General features: G+C 39.4%; 2 protein-coding genes across 2 annotated transcripts; both read left to right on the top strand.

Annotated features, from left to right (window-relative positions):
- The first annotated feature begins 1,457 nt into the window (after positions 1-1,457).
- Positions 1,458-12,074, top strand: LOC145768475 (splicing factor 45-like). Its single transcript, XM_082579974.1, has 10 exons — positions 1,458-1,596; positions 4,060-4,170; positions 5,398-5,549; positions 5,698-5,825; positions 6,104-6,175; positions 6,733-6,826; positions 9,349-9,442; positions 9,665-9,811; positions 10,181-10,279; positions 11,545-12,074. The coding sequence occupies exons 1-10, from the start codon at positions 1,504-1,506 to the stop codon at positions 11,722-11,724; spliced, it is 1,170 nt and encodes a 389-aa protein (XP_082436100.1). The 5' UTR covers positions 1,458-1,503; the 3' UTR covers positions 11,725-12,074.
- A 4,151-nt stretch (positions 12,075-16,225) lies between these two features.
- On the top strand, positions 16,226-18,106 carry LOC145769675 (splicing factor 45-like). Its single transcript, XM_082581350.1, has 2 exons — positions 16,226-16,311; positions 17,577-18,106. Exon 2 carries the CDS (start codon positions 17,577-17,579, stop codon positions 17,754-17,756), a length of 180 nt encoding a protein of 59 aa, XP_082437476.1. The 5' UTR covers positions 16,226-16,311; the 3' UTR covers positions 17,757-18,106.
- Positions 18,107-18,620: the final 514 nt, after the last annotated feature.

Raw genomic sequence — 18,620 nt, 5'->3', positions numbered from 1 at the left:
AAATACGCACATGGACTATAGGTTTGACAGCTTTGTTATTTAATGGTGCTGATTTTTAGAGAAAACATTTATCAATATTGATTTTAAACTTTTGGCTTTGCCTTTTTTTTTTATTTAAGTGTCAAATTTGTGTGTTCAATGTTCATGATGGATATGTTTAGTAAAAATGTATTGTACACGTATAAGCATTGCAATGCTCGAGTGACCTAAGCTTATCGCAGCGTCTGAGGCTTTATGGACTATTATATTAGGGTGCAGCCTAGTTCGTACCCTGAACAGTTCGTACCCTCAGTTCGTACCCTGAAAAGATCGAGAGAAAAAATTAAAAAAAGCCGAAGTTTCTGATCGCAGTTTAATAGCATAAAGCCGAACTCGCTGATCGGAGTTTCCGCAAACAACTGCGGACAGCGGAAACTGCGGAAAAATATTTGCGGAAACTCCGATCAGCAAGGGTTAGGGTTAAAGCATAGATTAGGCTACTCTATGGTTAGGGTAAAGGTTAACGGAAACTGCGGAAAAATGTTTGCGGAAACTGCGATCAGCGAGGGTTAGGGTTAGAGAGCATAGATTACTCGATTGTCAGAGTTAGGGCCGAGTTAGGGTAAGCGGAAACTGCGGAAAAATGTTTGCGGAAACTGCGATCAGCGAGGGTTAGAGCATAGATTTCTATGGTTAGAGTTAAGGTAAAGGTTAGCAGAAACTGCGGGAAAATGTTTGCGGAAACTGCGGTCAGCGAGGGTTAGGGTTAGAGCATAGATTACTCCGGAATGGCCTGTTTCGGTGAGTCCGATTCGAAGACGCTGATTGCGTTTTCCGCAAACAAACAAAAACTCTTAGGATCCTTGCCGGAAATTTTTAAATGTTTCCGGAAACTCCGATCAACCCTAACCCTATTAAAATGTTTGCGGAAACTGCGATCAGCGACTTCGGCAAACTCTTAGGATCATTACTGGAAATTTTAAAATGTTTGCGGAAACTGCGGAAAAACGGTTCTATTTTTTTCTTTCGATCTTTTCAGCTTGTTTGTTTGCGGAAACTCCAATCAGCAACTTCGGCTTTTTTAATTTTTTTCTCTCGATCGTTTCAGTTTGTTTGTTTGCGGAAATTCCGATCAGCGACCGGCTATTTTTAATTTTTTCTTCTCGATCTTTTCCTAACCCTAAACCCTAAGCCTTTTAAAATGTTTGCGGAAACTGCGATTAGCGACTTCGGCAAAGGATCATTACCGGAAATTTTAAAATGTTTGCGGAAAAACGGAAACTCCGATCAGCGACTTCGGCTTTGTGCTATTAAAATGTTTGCGGAAACTGCAATCAGCAACTTCGACTTTTTTTATTTTTTTCTCTCGATCTTTTCAGGGTACGAACTGTTCAGGGTACGAACTAGGTTGCACCCTAACTACAGTATATATATCTTCTGCATGTATATAATACGGTATATGTTCTCTGCACAGATTGCTTACTTTTCAGTTTAGGTTACTTATCATAAATTAACATTTGTAACATGTCTCTGTATGATGGACTTGGAATTGAAAGTGGCCAAAACAAAGCTGTGGGGTGGTCACCCAGTTTTCAAATGCTTAAATCTCAATTGCAGGTAACCTTGTGGTATACTTACGACAGTTACATGGATGCAACCTATTTCTTCCCCTGAACACTTCGTCCCCCGATTTTGTCCCCTGAAAATATCGAGAGAAAAAATAGAACAAAGCCAAAGTCGCTGACGGAGTTTCCACAATGGAAACTGAAAAGAGCGACTTCGGCTCTGTTATATTTTTTTCGATCTTTTCAGGGGATGAAATCGGGGGAGGAAGTGTTCAGGGAGCGAAATAGGTTGCACCCCAGTTACATTATATATCTGGAATTGTTGTACTTGATAATAAGATAAGTTGCCATAGACTACATTCTATAATGTTTGAAGTAATTTCTTTCATGTTTTCTTCCACCTGATATAGGCTAGTATATAATATCCTTTTTGTGTTCATTTTTTTATTTTATACAGTTTTGGGAAGATGAAACCACAACATTAAAATTGAAGTAAAATAGTATCTTAATATTTTTTTACCTTAACTGCATAAGCCATTTTACAAGAAAATTAACTATATATATATATAACAGTATTTGATTTGTTTTTGTTGTCACTTGTTTTTAATTTGTATTTGCTCTTGTCATCTCTCTGGTGCATAGTTATAGAAAATCCTTGTCCATAGTTATGGCATCACTTTCCAAAATGGGCAAGTGTAGTATGAGTATTCACCAGGGTTGTCGGTATTTTACCCGACCCAAAAAAACCCGGGTGGGTTTTTTCAAAAAAACCCACTTAAAAAAACCCAAAAAAACCCATAAAAAACCCAGAGCATCATATTTGTCCAGTTTTTATTAAAAAATTGAAAAAATGAACAAAAACACTACAAGGCACTTAAAACAAACTTTAAATTAGGACTTAAGGATGTGATTGTGAAGTAAATTTCCAAGAATAAACTGAAAACGCAGTGGATATTGTACAGTACACAGAAATCAAGTAATGCCCCTTTGTGTATACTACACTAAAACTCATTTATGCAAGAAGGCCTTATAGTTAAACTGCTGAAAGTACTACTCTACTGTAGTCTGTATATATGATGTGAAATGCAATTTAGGAGGCTATTTACCAATTACAGATTCTGCGAAGCAGGACATTAAGGCGCGAACAAAACGGCGCAGACATAACGGCGCCAAAGTCAACGCAACAAGTTCAATTTATAGAACGATAATACTCTGCAACCATAACGAAAGTTTATGTGTGAATAAGGATTTTTGGAGCTGGTATACAAGTCCCCCCCCCCACCACCCTTGGCAACTCATGACAAAGAGGAATTGACCAAAAAATGTTAACAAAATGAGGAAAAGGTTCTGAGCTGGTTACGTTGACTTTGGCGCCGTTTTGTCTGCGCCGTTTTGCCTCTGCGTCGTTTTGTTCGTGCCTTAATGTCGTGGACCGCAGATTCTGGATTCTAACGCTTGGCTGTTTCAGAGCATTTGCCTAAATGGCCATTGGCCACGCAATCGCTCAATTGCTCATCTATTACTATATATAGTATGTATTTGTATATATAAATGATAGAAAATATTTAAACATGATGGCATAAATGCTCCTTGCCTTCAAATCTAAAGCAAATGATGCAATAATGTGATTTCTACCACGGTAGCATCAACTTGGTATAGAAATCAGTGGATATGCAACATCCAACTTGATCTTGAAATTAATGGATGATGCAACATTCAAGCAACAACAACCTTAGTGCATTATTTTATTGAGTTATGCAAGCATGTACTGTGAGTGAAAGGCACTTCATTCGTAAAAAGTAGTTTTGAGGTGAAATAAGCATGAATCTACCTTTTTTTGCATCTTTTTTAAAAAAACCCAATAAAACCCAAAAAAACCCGGGCGGGTTGGGCTTTTTTAAAAAAACCCGGGTTTTTCTCAACCCTGGTATTCACAGTTCACATTGTTGAATTACCACTGTAATACTCGTCCACCCCGTTAGCTCAGTGGTTATGAGCCCAGCTCAAGATCACGCGGTGCTGGTTCGACTCTCGGGGTGTGCACTTGAGCAACGCATTTCAGGACTGCTCTTCATTCAGCGTTACCTAGTGAATGGAATAATTCCCCGGCAACACCGCTTTAACAATCGGAAACTTCACTCTACCAATCTCGGTAACCGGCCTTGCGTCAAGAGCCTCTACAGTCTACAGGTATGCGAAACTACCAGGAATAACCTATCAAGGCTTTGTCAGTCCGAGGATAAAGATTCAAAACCAAACCAAATACTTCTATTTTTTGTTTCAATAATATAAAGGTTGCTTTTCGTAGCAAATATAGTTAGTGATTGGCTGGTTGCATGTATTTCTGTATGTGTTAATTGCATCACATTTTTCACTGCTGTGCGAAAATTATTTGTTGGAGGGAGTGAAGGAAATTTACAAGATTACCAACTATGCTTACTTTCTTGTCAGTCATGAATATCAAAAAGTGTCAATAATTTGTTGTGATTCTTATCTGACAGTGTTTTGATTTCAGGTCAGAAAAGCTACTCTCACTAAAGCAAAAAATGAGAAAGGAAGAGGCACAACAGTAGCTCCAGTGATTGATTTCAACAAGTTGCGTGCAGAGGATAACAGCAGTCCACTGGTAATTTTATCGTTGATATACAGTAGTTGTCATTTAGCGCAGCGATCCCCAACCTTTTTTCTATCACAGACCGGTTTTAAAATGAAAATGGCTTCGCGGACCGGCAGTAGGAAAAACGATGTTTGACATGTGCCGTACTTAGTTATATTATAGGTCTAATTTTTATAGCAGTTTAAACATACTTCAAGTTATCAGTAGGCTATGTTGATTGGCCCTTCCCCTTAATCACCCATTGCCGAAGCTGTGCCTTGCCAGTGCCACCAGTGGTGAGGTTAATAACGACTGATGGAGCGAGCAAAAAATTTTTGCAAAATGTTTACAATTTGCGTGTTTTTTAATTGTTTTGTGGAGCACGTGACTAAGTGCTCTTTCCCTGGATCAGTCACTGCTTTAATAGATAGATATACAGCAGGTCATGGGGAAGATTCATAAGTATTAAGTGCATGACTGCAATTGCTTTCACTGTGATGAATTTATTTTATGACTAAGGACATACTTTCAACCAATTTGCAATCTTGACAGCCATTTTGATAGCGTGTTCTTGCGACGCGGTAGCAACCTTTTCACAACCCGATGGTTGGGACTTCTGGTCTAACTTGTCACAATTATTTTCTTTTTGTTACCTAATTTACATAAAATAACATAAACTTTTAAAAAACTAATAAGCAGTTTTTGTTCAAAAGTATCTGTTTTGTGATAGTTAGGTGTTGGTATTACACGATAACATTTTTCGACATATCTAACTTCAAAACATGAAACATGTAGCTAGCTGCTCATCAATGAAATCTTGATTTTATTATGAAAGCTAATTATTCTTATTATTATTCATGAAAATATTACAAAAATGAATGATATTTCATTTACTTCATAATTAACCCAAATATAATATATATTAACCATGACATTTGGCGACACTGGGCAAGGTATTTGAAAACCAAGACTCATGGAAAAAGATAACCCATGTTGATGTGCAGTACAATCTGCTTCAAGCGAAGATGGCGACTGAATAACAAAAATAAGATGTTATCACATTTATGTGTGCACCACACTTCACTAAAATGTTCATAAATAAATATGACAATAAGTTTTTTAGTAGCATGAACAAATGTTTGTAATTTCGTTCAGTTAAAGATTGCAGTTTTAATATGAGTTAATCTGTTTGACAGAACGAATTCTTCTATGATTGCTCACCAGCAAACTGTAACTTCATCGAAAAGTTTTTTACAGGATAGTCTCAAAGAATCACAACCAAGTGTCTTCTTGGGTGGCGAGGTACTTGAAAAATTTATGGATGAGTACGACCCAATGCGGCCGAATGACTATGAAAAAATGACGAAAAAGGATCGTGAGAAAAGAGAGAAGAAAAAAGAAGCAGACAGGTTTTGGTCATAGATTCACTGATTGTAGTCACTGGAAACTGTTATTTTTTACTCTTACTGATTCTTTACGTTGTGAGCCTTTATTTATATAAAAGTAGCTTTTATCGATGCAGTTTTACATTACGATAGACTTTACAAATCTTTTTAGGGAGAAGGAAATAGAAATCCGTCGAAAGAAAAGAGCCGCTCGTCATGCTGAGAAGCAGCAAACTCAAGACACCAGTGGATTTGCTCGTCTTCCTGATGAATATGAAGAGGAGGATGAAAAGAGACGAGGTTGTCAAATTCAGCTAGTCCTCAATTTGCAAGTAGCTACAGAAAATGCCTTGAAAATAGTTTCATTCTATGGAAAAATGCTTTTAGTCTTAGTTCATTTGGGATTAATCAGTTTGAGGTTCATAACCTTTCTCTGATTTGTCCATTTTCATAAGAATGACCAGTGGCTATATCCTGCAGCCTATATCATTCTGTAATATTTGTCATTTTCCTATGTCGACCTGCTATGACAACAGGTCGTGTTGATTTTGTGTAAAAATTGCATTTTGCATGTTCAGCAATGCCAGGAAAAGCAGCCATCGCTCCACCAACCGCCCTCCTTGAGTCAGATCAGCAATCCTTGCCAGTTGGTAAGGAATTATTTGCTTGAAATATTTTGCTTTTAAACAATTTATAGTCGTTTTGAAATGAGCTCGTTCGAAAATTGCTTGTTGAAGTCATCCACTGCCTGCCTGCACTATGTATAGGCAGTGGGTACTGGGTACCCCTGTGAAATCCATATCTTTCGTTACGCAGATCTTAACAGATTTTACACTATTGGCTCTGACCCTATCCTACGCTTTTCCATTCTCTCAAATGAGGACAGAATTGACAAACTCGCAAAACGATTTGTTTCTTTCAGTCGGTCATACCTTTGCAACTCTTGTTTCTTTTTACTATTTTTTAGTTGATTAATATCCATTTATGTGGATTAATGTAAAAATACTTTACTTAATACAAAATAAGACTGTTCACCTGGCATTTAATTATAAAATAATATGTTGCGTTCTTCTGGTGCCTGCTGTCACAATGCTTTGCGTTGTTGCTAATCACCTGTCCTACAGGTGTTTGAGATGTGGTGTTCAAATTTTGTGTTTTTATTTGAAAATGGAGACTCTTTTCATCCTATAACCTTCGCTAAACACAGGTATGCCCCCAACTTCGGATCGTCCCCTGTCTCCATCTTTGAGGTCTGGAGGAGGAGGAGCAGCAGCCGGAACGCAGTTTGCCAGCAACTTAGCGTACGTGGAACATACTTCATCATCAGTTATTTAACTTTATATGGAGGAAAATCTATTTTAATTAAACTCTAAATCTAAACTCTAAGGAAAAATGAAAGGCAAACGAAATAGGGGCAGACCACCAAGAATTTGGACTAATGATATTGAAGACTAGTCAGGACTTAATTACAGAACTGCAGTAGAAAAATCTCACAACAGAGAAACTTGGCAACTCATTGCCTCCAACCCTCGACGAGAGGAAGGAACTTAATGATGGTGATGAAATCTAAACTCTAGCTACTAATTTCATGTTCATCCGCGTGGTGGAATAACTTTTAGGAGTTGTGGTATAGTTCATTTATTCACTGATCAGGCAAAGCCAATCATCGGGCCGATTGAAGCAATTTGAAAAAGACACTTGGACCTGAAGGTTGATAATTAAACCATTGGTTTTGAACCACCTCACAACGCAATCATTGGGTCAGGCGGATGCAACCTATTCCATCCCCTGAACACTTCGTCCCTTGATCAGCGGCTTCTGTTGGTTTTGTTTTTTTTCGTTCTTTCCAGGGGACGGAATAGGTTGCACCCGGTCAGGTTTGCCACTTTTTTTCGTTCTTTCCAGGGGACGGAATAGGTTGCACCCGGTCAGGCTTGCCACTTTTTTTCGTTCTTTCCAGGGGACGGAATAGGTTGCACCCGGTCAGGCTTGCCACTTTTTTTCGTTCTTTCCAGGGGACGGAATAGGTTGCACCCGGTCAGGCTTGCCACTTTTTTTCGTTCTTTCCAGGGGACGGAATAGGTTGCACCCGGTCAGGCTTGCCACTTTTTTTCGTTCTTTCCAGGGGACGGAATAGGTTGCACCCGGTCAGGCTTGCCACTTTTTTTCGTTCTTTCCAGGGGAAGGAATAGGTTGCACCCGGTCAGGTTTGCCACTTTTTTTCGTTCTTTTCAGGGGACGGAATAGGTTGCATTCGGTCAGGCTTGCCACTTTTTTTCGTTCTTTCCAGGGGACGGAATAGGTTGCACCCGGTCAGGCTTGCCACTTTTTTTCGTTCTTTCCAGGGGACGGAATAGGTTGCACCCGGTCAGGTTTGCCACTTTTTTTCGTTCTTTCCAGGGGACGGAATAGGTTGCACCCGGTCAGGCTTGCCACTTTTTTTCGTTCTTTCCAGGGGACGGAATAGGTTGCACCCGGTCAGGCTTGCCACTTTTTTTCGTTCTTTCCAGGGGACGGAACAGGTTGCACCCGGTCAGGCTTGCCACTTTTTTTCGTTCTTTCCAGGGGACGGAATAGGTTGCACCCGGTCAGGCTTGCCACTTTTTTTCGTTCTTTCCAGGGGACGAAATAGGTTGCACCCGGTCAGGCTTGCCACTTTTTTTCGTTCTTTCCAGGGGACGGATAGGTTGCACCCGGTCAGGCTTGCCACTTTTTTTCGTTCTTTCCAGGGGACGGAATAGGTTGCACCCGGTCAGGCTTGCCCAGGCCTCGAAATTCGTTTTTGTTGACGGCGGACAAACGTGTCCGGTCTGAGCAGCTATCTCGGCGGACAAATTAAGTCTCACGGCGGACACACCAGTTTTAGCGTCGATCGTCATGCTTAATCACTTTATCTTGATAATTCTTCACCATTTGGGAACTATAGCTACGGTTTAGAAGGGTTGTTAAAATTGCAGTGAAGTCACTCTGAAAGGCTTTTATCAGACCAACGACTTGCGCTTGAAGAGTCAAAGCGCCCTGTAGCTGCTTAATACGCCGCATAACTGATTAACTTCCACCGAACGAGGTCGTGTGGCTTCTTGCGTCACAATGCTCTGGGGCCTGGGCACGAATCGGAAAACTTCTACACTAACGCTACTATTTTCTGCTGTGCAAAGTTTCACTAGGCTTTTTATTTAGGTTTATTTTTGCGTGTCATGTGAGCGAAAGTGAATTTTCCCTAGGCCTTTTCTTTCTTACTGTAATATCAAAGCTTAAAAAATTTTGTAACCAACCTTGCCTTATCAATATTACTCGGAGATCAAAGCCAGAGATTGTGACGTAAGACGTGAACAAAGTTACGCGTGAATAGTGTAGAAGTACCGTACTCCCATCGATTCTTGGCGAAGAATTCACCTTTGTTACGCTGATTCAATGTCATCAATCGTTGAAGCAACGTAAAAATCGAAAGTTTTCCTGATTGAATGGAAACTAAGGGTTACGATACAATATTCACATTTTCTAGATGCGTGCTAGAATGCGAGGGAAATTATATTCTCGCACCAATTGTTCGTGGTATGCAATGACGATTTGTATCGCTAGTTCCTGTGTTCTTTCTCGGCGGACAAATATGACCGATCTAGATGGTACTTCCCGCGGACATCACATGCTGTGACGGCGGACATGACCGCCGTGTCCGCCGTGAATTTCGAGGCCTGCTTGCCACTTTTTTTTTCAAATGAAATTAAGTATTTTCATACCACTAGCAAATATTTCGAACTACCCTTGAAATATCTGCTCTTATAATTGCTTTACGGCATGCAAGCAATATTTCTGTCTGCAGTGGTTCCGTCGCCCACAAAATTATGGCAAAGTACGGATTCAAGGAAGGTCGCGGCTTAGGCAAAGATAACAAAGGAATGAGCCATGCTTTGCAGGTATGACCTGGTCGTTTGCAACTCAGAAGTTTTTTTACATCGTTTTAACGTTACGAGGCCATCACTTCTCAATAGACATATATCCAGCCAGAAGACCAGCCCTTTTTACATGGGTTCAATGTCTACACTCCACAGACGTTGAATCAATGTAAATGGCGGATTTGTTGGTTACAGTAGATTATATGCCGGAGCAGTAGCATCACTTGAAGCATTTTCATGCAGATTGAGAAAACCAGTAAGAGAGGTGGAAAAATCATCTCCAGTGATCAGATTGAGCAACAAATTGAAGATGACTTCCAAAGAGAGCAGGAGGAGCAAAAATCTGTTACAGATTTGCTCAAGAATCCAACTAAAGTCATCTGCCTGAGGGTAAATTTACGTTTGTGTTTGCAGTTTACAATAACACTCGTATCGTTTACCAAACGTTATTGCTTACTTAACTGAGAGAACCCATAAATTTGTAACACTTTGGTAGTTTTGTTTATAATCCGTTGCATTATGAACTTTTGCAATGTATTTTATCACGCGGATATTTGTTAGTTGTGTGTCATTTTTGATAGAGCTCAGGTAATTTTTCCTTGCTCCGCAAACGTATAAAATCAAGCAACACAACAGGTTTAATCATTGTTTAAATTCAAAAATAAAGATACCGTTCACTGTTGTTTTGACTCTACTATTTTCATTCGCCCTGGAAACTTGCACCATGAGCCATCATAAACTCGTCATATTGACTTTTAGAACATGGTTGGCCCAGGAGAGGTGGATGCCGAACTGGAAGGGGAAACATCAGAAGAATGCTCGAAGTATGGCGCCGTCAACAAGTGTCTTATATACGAGGTAAGAATGTCGCGTGTCTGCGTGGTCTGTGGATGCATTGACTCTAGAGATGACATTATTTGTTCGCCCTTGCTCAGACAATACAGTGAAACAAAAACAACATCAAGAACAGTTCTCTATCGAATAACACGCCTCATGATGAATGTAATAATTCCCAGGCAATAGTAGGCTACTGCAACTGCAAGTAATGAAAACTTCACTCTGCGCCAATCTAGGTAACCCGGCCTGTGTCAGTGGTTCAACGCTTCTACTACAAGTATTGAACTTCAAAAGAGGCTTTATCATTCCAAGAGTTCTTATAGTCATCAAACATTCTCATCTGAGTGTGCGGTCATGCAGCGTGGCTCAGTGTTGTCGGTAGAACAGCTTTAAAACAGGATGAAGCTGTGTAATAATTGTGGTCCGATACCATTGTCACATAGACTAGAAATGTTAAAGTAAAATGCTGTGTGAAATTGGTAAAAATTTAGTTATTTTGGTGATTGGCAGATCGCAAGGATTTGTTGTGTCGTGTCCATTGCCTATTTGGAAAGTTCGGCTTTATTCCGAGAAGCTTTTCTATAAAGTTCAACTACTTAGAACCCTAGAAAAACAAAACAAAGTAACTTTAGCGGGTTTAACATATTTTATTACAAAGAAATGTAACATAAAATTTAAAAAAATCAACTCAAACGATGCCGACACGTACGTGTGTCCTCATCAGGAATTACTTAAATATGCAGTATACATAAAATGAAAATTGTAAGATAAATTTGACTATGCGCTATAAAATGTTGTAACAGTTATAGTGCATAGTCAAATTTATCTTACAATTTTCATTTTATGTATACTGCATATTTAAGTAATTCCTGATGAGGACACACGTACGTGTCGAAAACGTTTGAGTTAATTTTGGTTTATTTCTTTGTAATAAAACATGCTCAACCCGCTAAAGTTACTTTGTTTTGTTTGTCTATGGTTCAACAAAGCAAACTCTCTGCCAAAGCTTTAATTTAGAACCGATTAACGACAAGGTCATGTGAGAGTCACCATGTTTCAAGAAAAGATAACTTTTAACAACTCCTGTTCTTGGCAGTCCGCAACTTGAAGAGAGAGTTCTTATGTATTGTAAACCTATATCACCAATTTAAACAGTTTGAAATTTAATCTAGTAGAGCTCTCCTATGAATTCAATAATAATTTTAACACCGATTAGCGGCAAAGCGTTTAACTTGAGATTGCATTTTGTATGAAAAGGTAACTTTAACAACTGTTGTTCATTACAGATGCACGGAGTCCCAGAAGATGAAGCAATTCGTATTTTCATTGAGTTTGATCGTCTGGAAGCCGCTATTAAGGCTCTGGTAGACTTAAACGGAAGGTTTTTTGGTGGAAGAACTGTCAAAGCTTCTTTTTACGAACCATCGAAGTTCAGAGACTTTCAATTGGCTGAGCCTCTCACGTGATCGTTTAATTTGACCGGAAGTGACCTTGCGTAACGTTGGACTCGGATGCTGCGTGAAAATGGACGAAAGCAATGTTGTTTCAATGTAAAAAGTACACTGAAAGCTGTTCAACTGCAAACGTTTTGTGGTGCAATGTGGAAAATCATTTTGTGAATGTTTTTCATGTTGGTTATTACATATTTTTCATGCCAAATTGAGTTCGCACAACGTCAGTGGGGGTGGTGAAAACATTACCCTGACATTGTCACATTCTTCTGATAACATTAAATCTTTTTTTCTGTTTCACTGAGTGTGAAAGTATTTGAACTTTTCTACTCCAGATTGCCGCATTAAAAGTTTTCCAGTGACAAGTGGGCGAGCAGGTCTGATAACGTACACCGGGTTCTATGAGCAAATAAATGCTAAGATCAAGTAGCGATGGTTCACCACTTACCGACCGCGGCAGCTCTCCTTCTAGTGAAATGTGGTAAACGGATACGTTGGTAGACAACAACCACAATGTGTAAGATCATTTGTAGCGGCGAGCATTTAATTTTTTCTGTAGGACAAAGGATCCATTTTGCTGCATTAGGGTAGCTTATTTCAATTATGGCCGTGACGACTGATATTAATACCGGAGGGCGGTGTAATGTTGATTTCATTCTCTGGGCTAAATGTGCTTTGTATGGGTTCTTTTCCTCACTAGTAAATGTTTAATCCTTTTGGCATCCGTTAAATGATGCTCGTCACCGCATACAATAAGCAATACCAAACACACAAAGGCTTGTTTAGATAGGTAGGCAACCATACCTCTTGGGGGTGGGGTTAATATTGTCAATTGGAGAAAAATATTGTGTGAGTAATGAAACAACAACTGGTGAATTCCCCGGCAACGACACTTCATCAATCGGAAAACTTCACTCTGCCAATCTCGGTAACCGGCCGGCGTCAAGAGTCTCTACAACAGTGGTTCCCAACCTTTTTGTTGTCACGGACCCCTTTAGGGAACGTTCAAATATTACGTAACGCCTTCGAGGGGGAGGGGGGGTTTATGCAAAGCGTTACGTTAGCGTCACATCGGGGGGGAGGGGGTTCAAGCAAAACGTTACGTAACGCTTTACAGTACGGAATGGTAGTTTTTTGTGCTGAATTCGTAGTGAAAAAGCGTTACATGGGGGAGGGGGGTATTGAAAAAAGCGTTACGTTGGCGTTACATGGGGGAGGGGGGGGTCAAAAATTCGGAAAAAAAGCGTTACGTAATATTTGAACGTTCCCTTAGATAAATTATTAATTCTGCGGACCCCTACCTAAATTATTCCTGAAATTCAATTAACATACTATTGACTATTGTAATAATTATGCTACTCAACTACTGTACTGTATCATATTGCATTGCCGCTATGACTCCTGCGGCAAATATCAGGTTAAATAGTTGCTCAAATAAGAAAATGAATGAATATTATTGTTCAAGAAATGTCACCAGTGTTTGAATATTAAGGTGACCCAAAGTGCCCTGCCGAAACTTTTTCAACCTATGCAAATTTAATGAGAGGGCTGTTGTTGCCTTTCCTGAACTAAACGACTGAACTGTGGTTGAGTTTTTGACAATGCAACACGCATGTCATCTTCAACGTCCAGGCGATTTCATCAAGGTAATCACGGACCCCAGGTTGGAAACCACTGCTCTACAAGTATCCGAAACTACCAGGAATAACCTATCAAGGCTTTGTCAGTCCGAGGATAAACATTCAAAACCAAACCAACCACGCATTAAAAAAAAATGTGAGCAACAGCCATAGGGTAGACTGGGGTAAAAAGCCCACCTGGGGTAAAAAGCCTATCCTAAATTTCTCCTTACAGAGCTGTGTAAATAAATAAATACTACCACCATGTGTATGAGTGCATTGTGGGTAATCATTAAACGCGTGTTAAAGGAAGCCGACTTGACGCAAGAAAAGTGTAGACCAAAATGGTTGGTTTTGCTTGATTTCTTATAAAAATTTAAATCAGGAAATGAAGTGCTGCTCTTCTCAGAAAGAAGAACGCACCTTGATATTTTGTTACGGAGCAGTCAGTTGCTAATTCTAGGGATAGCTAACGATAGTTTTATCCAAGTTTTTAAGGTAGTAGAAAAACTTCGAAAATTTAAAGCATATGCCATTGGGGTAAAAAGCCTACCATGGAGAATATGCCATTGGGGTAAAACGCCTATGGTAGGCTTTTTACCCCTTATTGTGTGGAACATGGATGAGACTGGCATATCGAATGTTTATAAGCCAACCAAAATAATTGCGACGAAAAAATCAAGAGGAGTGGGGATAATAACGAGTGGAGAAAGAGGAAAAACTGCCACGGTCATTTGTGCAACTAATGCAGCTGGCTCTTACACACCACCCATTTTCATATTTTCGCGAAAGCGCATGGCAGATTCTCCTATGAATAACAAACTTTTTGGAGCAATTGGGCATTGCACTAAGAGTGGTTGAACTGTCGAAGATAGCTTCATGACATGGTTGAACCACTTTTGTGCAATTGCTAAACCATTAAAAGAAGACACATTATTATTCTGGATGGACATCATAGCCATAAAATGCTTAAAGCTGTGAAGTTTTCATAAGAAAATGGCATTGATATCGTTACCCCACCACCACACCATAGCCTACACACAAAATGTAGCCATTACACAGTCTCAAGAAAAGTAGCTAAGTGAAGGGTTCCAGGAAAAACAGCACAGTGATGGGTCTCTGATAAACCAGCAAAGTGATGGATCCTTGGAAAAGCAGAAAATTGACGGGTCTCAGGGAAACCAACAAAGTGATGAGTCTTCCGAAAAGCAGCAAATTGATGGGTCTCAAGAAAAGTAGCCACGTGAAGGGTCCTTGACAAAGCAGCCAAGTGAAGGGTTCCAGGTAAAGCAGCAAAGTGATAAGTCCTTGGGAAGACAGCAAAATGAAGGGTTCTTGGAAAGCCAACATGGTAGGCCTACTGATTCAACCTATCATCATAATATGCCGTCAACTTCATCAACTGATTTTATGAGAGAAGACATTGTAAGAGCAAAACGTGATTTTTTTAGCTGTGCACACCCACACATGCCACATCGAGTGCTAAGCCCAAACGAAAACGTAGCCTACATCAGAGCAAGCACAATTAATCACATATTCTCTTTACAAAAGGATGTTACAGGCTTGCTAGCCTACTAGCAAACTTTCAAGAAACCAAAAGAAGACTGTGTCCATGCATAGGGCAGCTAAAAGAAAGCTAAAGAGAAGTAAGAAAACGTTGTTGCTGATGATTTAGATCATGAGAGATGGCCTTGCTTAGTATATGGGGAGCCGTTTTCTAACAGTAGGCCAGGAGAAAAGTGGATGCAATACAGCATGTGTAAGCATTGGGCACATGAAGAATGCACCTCTGGTGAACGTGTTTATGTCTGCCAAAACTGCAACTCAGATGATAAATTCTAGTTCAACAATATTTTTTAAACTTATTGTAGGCTACATACAGGGATTCATTACTAAATCCCTGGCTACATAGCATATTATGTAGACATAGCTACAGTGCTGATGTTTGATAGATTAAGTATCTTTTCAGTAGCCTACAAATAACTTTCTGCAAAATGTGTTGATATGTTGAATTCTGAATGCATTTAAATCATAAAGATATCAGCATAGAAATAAAATATTTTCTTGTTTTTTTTGCCTGGAAATAATGAAACATGGGCTCTAAAGTTGGCAAATGTTAGGTTTTGGTAGGGAGCATAATGTGAACATTGTTACTGTAGATTAAATTTACTTAAACTGGCAACGTCACAACAAACTAATTCTCTGTTTGAGATCATTTCTGGCTCATAAAGCTTGGTGGGGTAAAACGCCTACCCCATAGGCTTTTTGCCCCAGCGCAGGGGTAAAACGCCCCTTTTAATAATTTTTAATTTTGTCATATTTTGTGCTTCGTTCAAAAATTTCATCTTTACTTTTATGGGCAACTTGTTTAGTTGCATTGTGCCTTTATGTTAAGGTGGTGAATGATTCAGTAAATAGTGAATGTGAAGATTGGTGCGTATTTTTGCTTAAGAGGGGCTTCTTACCCCAGTCTACCCTATGACATTGAACGGAATACAACATATTCGGTTGAACTGCTCGGCCTTATTTCATGGATGATCCAACGCTACACCTCCCAGGTTTTCGGCATGCAACAGAAAGGAAGGATCAGTTATAACAATTTTATGCCGAACTGCTACCACTTTTCATCGATGGGGCCATCAAAACACACAAGCAGGCAAACTGTTGATCAATTAATTTTAGACTGTGCATGTAGATATAGATGTACTGCACTGCAGGATGGTTTCAACACAGGTTACCAATGCGGAAATATATTAAAAAACTGGCCAAAGGCAACGAGCTTCAAGCGTGAAAATGCCACACAAAAATACTATATAAACCTGAAAAAAGTCTGCGGTACCCGGACGCAACTTTTGAAAAGGTACCATTATAAAATCCCCTTTCAACCTGGTTTGGCCCAGGAGAGGTGGATGCCGAACTGGAAGGGGAAACATCAGAAGAATGCTCGAAGTATGGCGCCGTCAACAAGTGTCTTATATACGAGGTAAGAATGTCGCGTGTCTGCGTGGTCTGTGGATGCATTGACTCTAGAGATGACATTATTTGTTCGCCCTTGCTCAGACAATACAGTGAAACAAAAACAACATCAAGAACAGTTCTCTATCGAATAACACGCCTCATGATGAATGTAATAATTCCCAGGCAATAGTAGGCTACTGCAACTGCAAGTAATGAAAACTTCACTCTGCGCCAATCTAGGTAACCCGGCCTGTGTCAGTGGTTCAACGCTTCTACTACAAGTATTGAACTTCAAAAGAGGCTTTATCATTCCAAGAGTTCTTATAGTCATCATACATTCTCATCTGAGTGTGCGGTCATGCAGCGTGGCTCAGTGTTGTCGGTAGAACAGCTTTAAAACAGGATGAAGCTGTGTAATAATTGTGGTCCGATACCATTGTCACATAGACTAGAAATGTTAAAGTAAAATGCTGTGTGAAATTGGTAAAAATTTAGTTATTTTGGTGATTGGCAGATCGCAAGGATTTGTTGTGTCGTGTCCATTGCCTATTTGGAAAGTTCGGCTTTATTCCGAGAAGCTTTTCTATAAAGTTCAACTACTTAGAACCCTAGAAAAACAAAACAAAGTAACTTTAGCGGGTTTAACATGTTTTATTACAAAGAAATGTAACATAAAATTTAAAAAAATCAACTCAAACGATGCCGACACGTACGTGTGTCCTCATCAGGAATTACTTAAATATGCAGTATACATAAAATGAAAATTGTAAGATAAATTTGACTATGCGCTATAAAATGTTGTAACAGTTATAGTGCATAGTCAAATTTATCTTACAATTTTCATTTTATGTATACTGCATATTTAAGTAATTCCTGATGAGGACACACGTACGTGTCGAAAACGTTTGAGTTAATTTTGGTTTATTTCTTTGTAATAAAACATGCTAAACCCGCTAAAGTTACTTTGTTTTGTTTGTCTATGGTTCAACAAAGCAAACTCTCTGCCAAAGCTTTAATTTAGAACCGATTAACGACAAGGTCATGTGAGAGTCACCATGTTTCAAGAAAAGATAACTTTTAACAACTCCTGTTCTTGGCAGTCCGCAACTTGAAGAGAGAGTTCTTATGTATTGTAAACCTATATCACCAATTTAAACAGTTTGAAATTTAATCTAGTAGAGCTCTCCTATGAATTCAATAATAATTTTAACACCGATTAGCGGCAAAGCGTTTAACTTGAGATTGCATTTTGTATGAAAAGGTAACTTTAACAACTGTTGTTCATTACAGATGCACGGAGTCCCAGAAGATGAAGCAATTCGTATTTTCATTGAGTTTGATCGTCTGGAAGCCGCTATTAAGGCTCTGGTAGACTTAAACGGAAGATTTTTTGGTGGAAGAACTGTCAAAGCTTCTTTTTACGAACCATCGAATTTCAGAGACTTTCAATTGGCTGAGCCTCTCACGTGATCGTTTAATTTGACCGGAAGTGACCTTGCGTAACGTTGGACTCGGATGCTGCGTGAAAATAGATGAAAGCAATGTTGTTTCAATGTAAAAAGTACACTGAAAGCTGTTCAACTGCAAACGTTTTGTGGTGCAATGTGGAAAATCATTTTGTGAATGTTTTTCATGTTGGTTATTACATATTTTTCATGCCAAATTGAGTTCGCACAACGTCAGTGGGGGTGGTGAAAACATTACCCTGACATTGTCACATTCTTCTGATAACATTAAATCTTTTTTTCTGTTTCACTGAGTGTGAAAGTATTTGAACTTTTCTACTCCAGATTGCCGCATTAAAAGTTTTCCAGTGACAAGTGGGCGAGCAGGTCTGATAACGTACACCGGGTTCTATGAGCAAATAAATGCTAAGATCAAGTAGCGATGGTTCACCACTTACCGACCGCGGCAGCTCTCCTTCTAGTGAAATGTAGTAAACGGATACGTTGGTAGACAACAACCACAATGTGTAAGATCATTTGTAGCGGCGAGCATTTAATTTTTTCTGTAGGACAAAGGATCCATTTTGCTGCATTAGGGTAGCTTATTTCAATTATGGCCGTGACGACTGATATTAATACCGGAGGGCGGTGTAATGTTGATTTCATACTCTGGGCTAAATGTGCTTTGTATGGGTTCTTTTCCTCACTAGTAAATGTTTAATCCTTTTGGCATCCGTTAAATGATGCTCGTCACCGCATACAATAAGCAATACCAAACACACAAAGGCTTGTTTAGATAGGTAGGCAACCATACCTCTTGGGGGTGGGGTTAATATTGTCAATTGGAGAAAAATATTGTGTGAGTAATGAAACAACAACTGGTGAATTC

The sequence above is a fragment of the Aplidium turbinatum genome, chromosome 4 (genome assembly GCF_918807975.1).
Source record: "Aplidium turbinatum chromosome 4, kaAplTurb1.1, whole genome shotgun sequence".
Classification (NCBI taxonomy): domain Eukaryota; kingdom Metazoa; phylum Chordata; class Ascidiacea; order Aplousobranchia; family Polyclinidae; genus Aplidium; species Aplidium turbinatum.
Note: the sequence above shows the minus strand (reverse complement) of the source record. Positions and strands in the feature narration are given on the sequence as shown.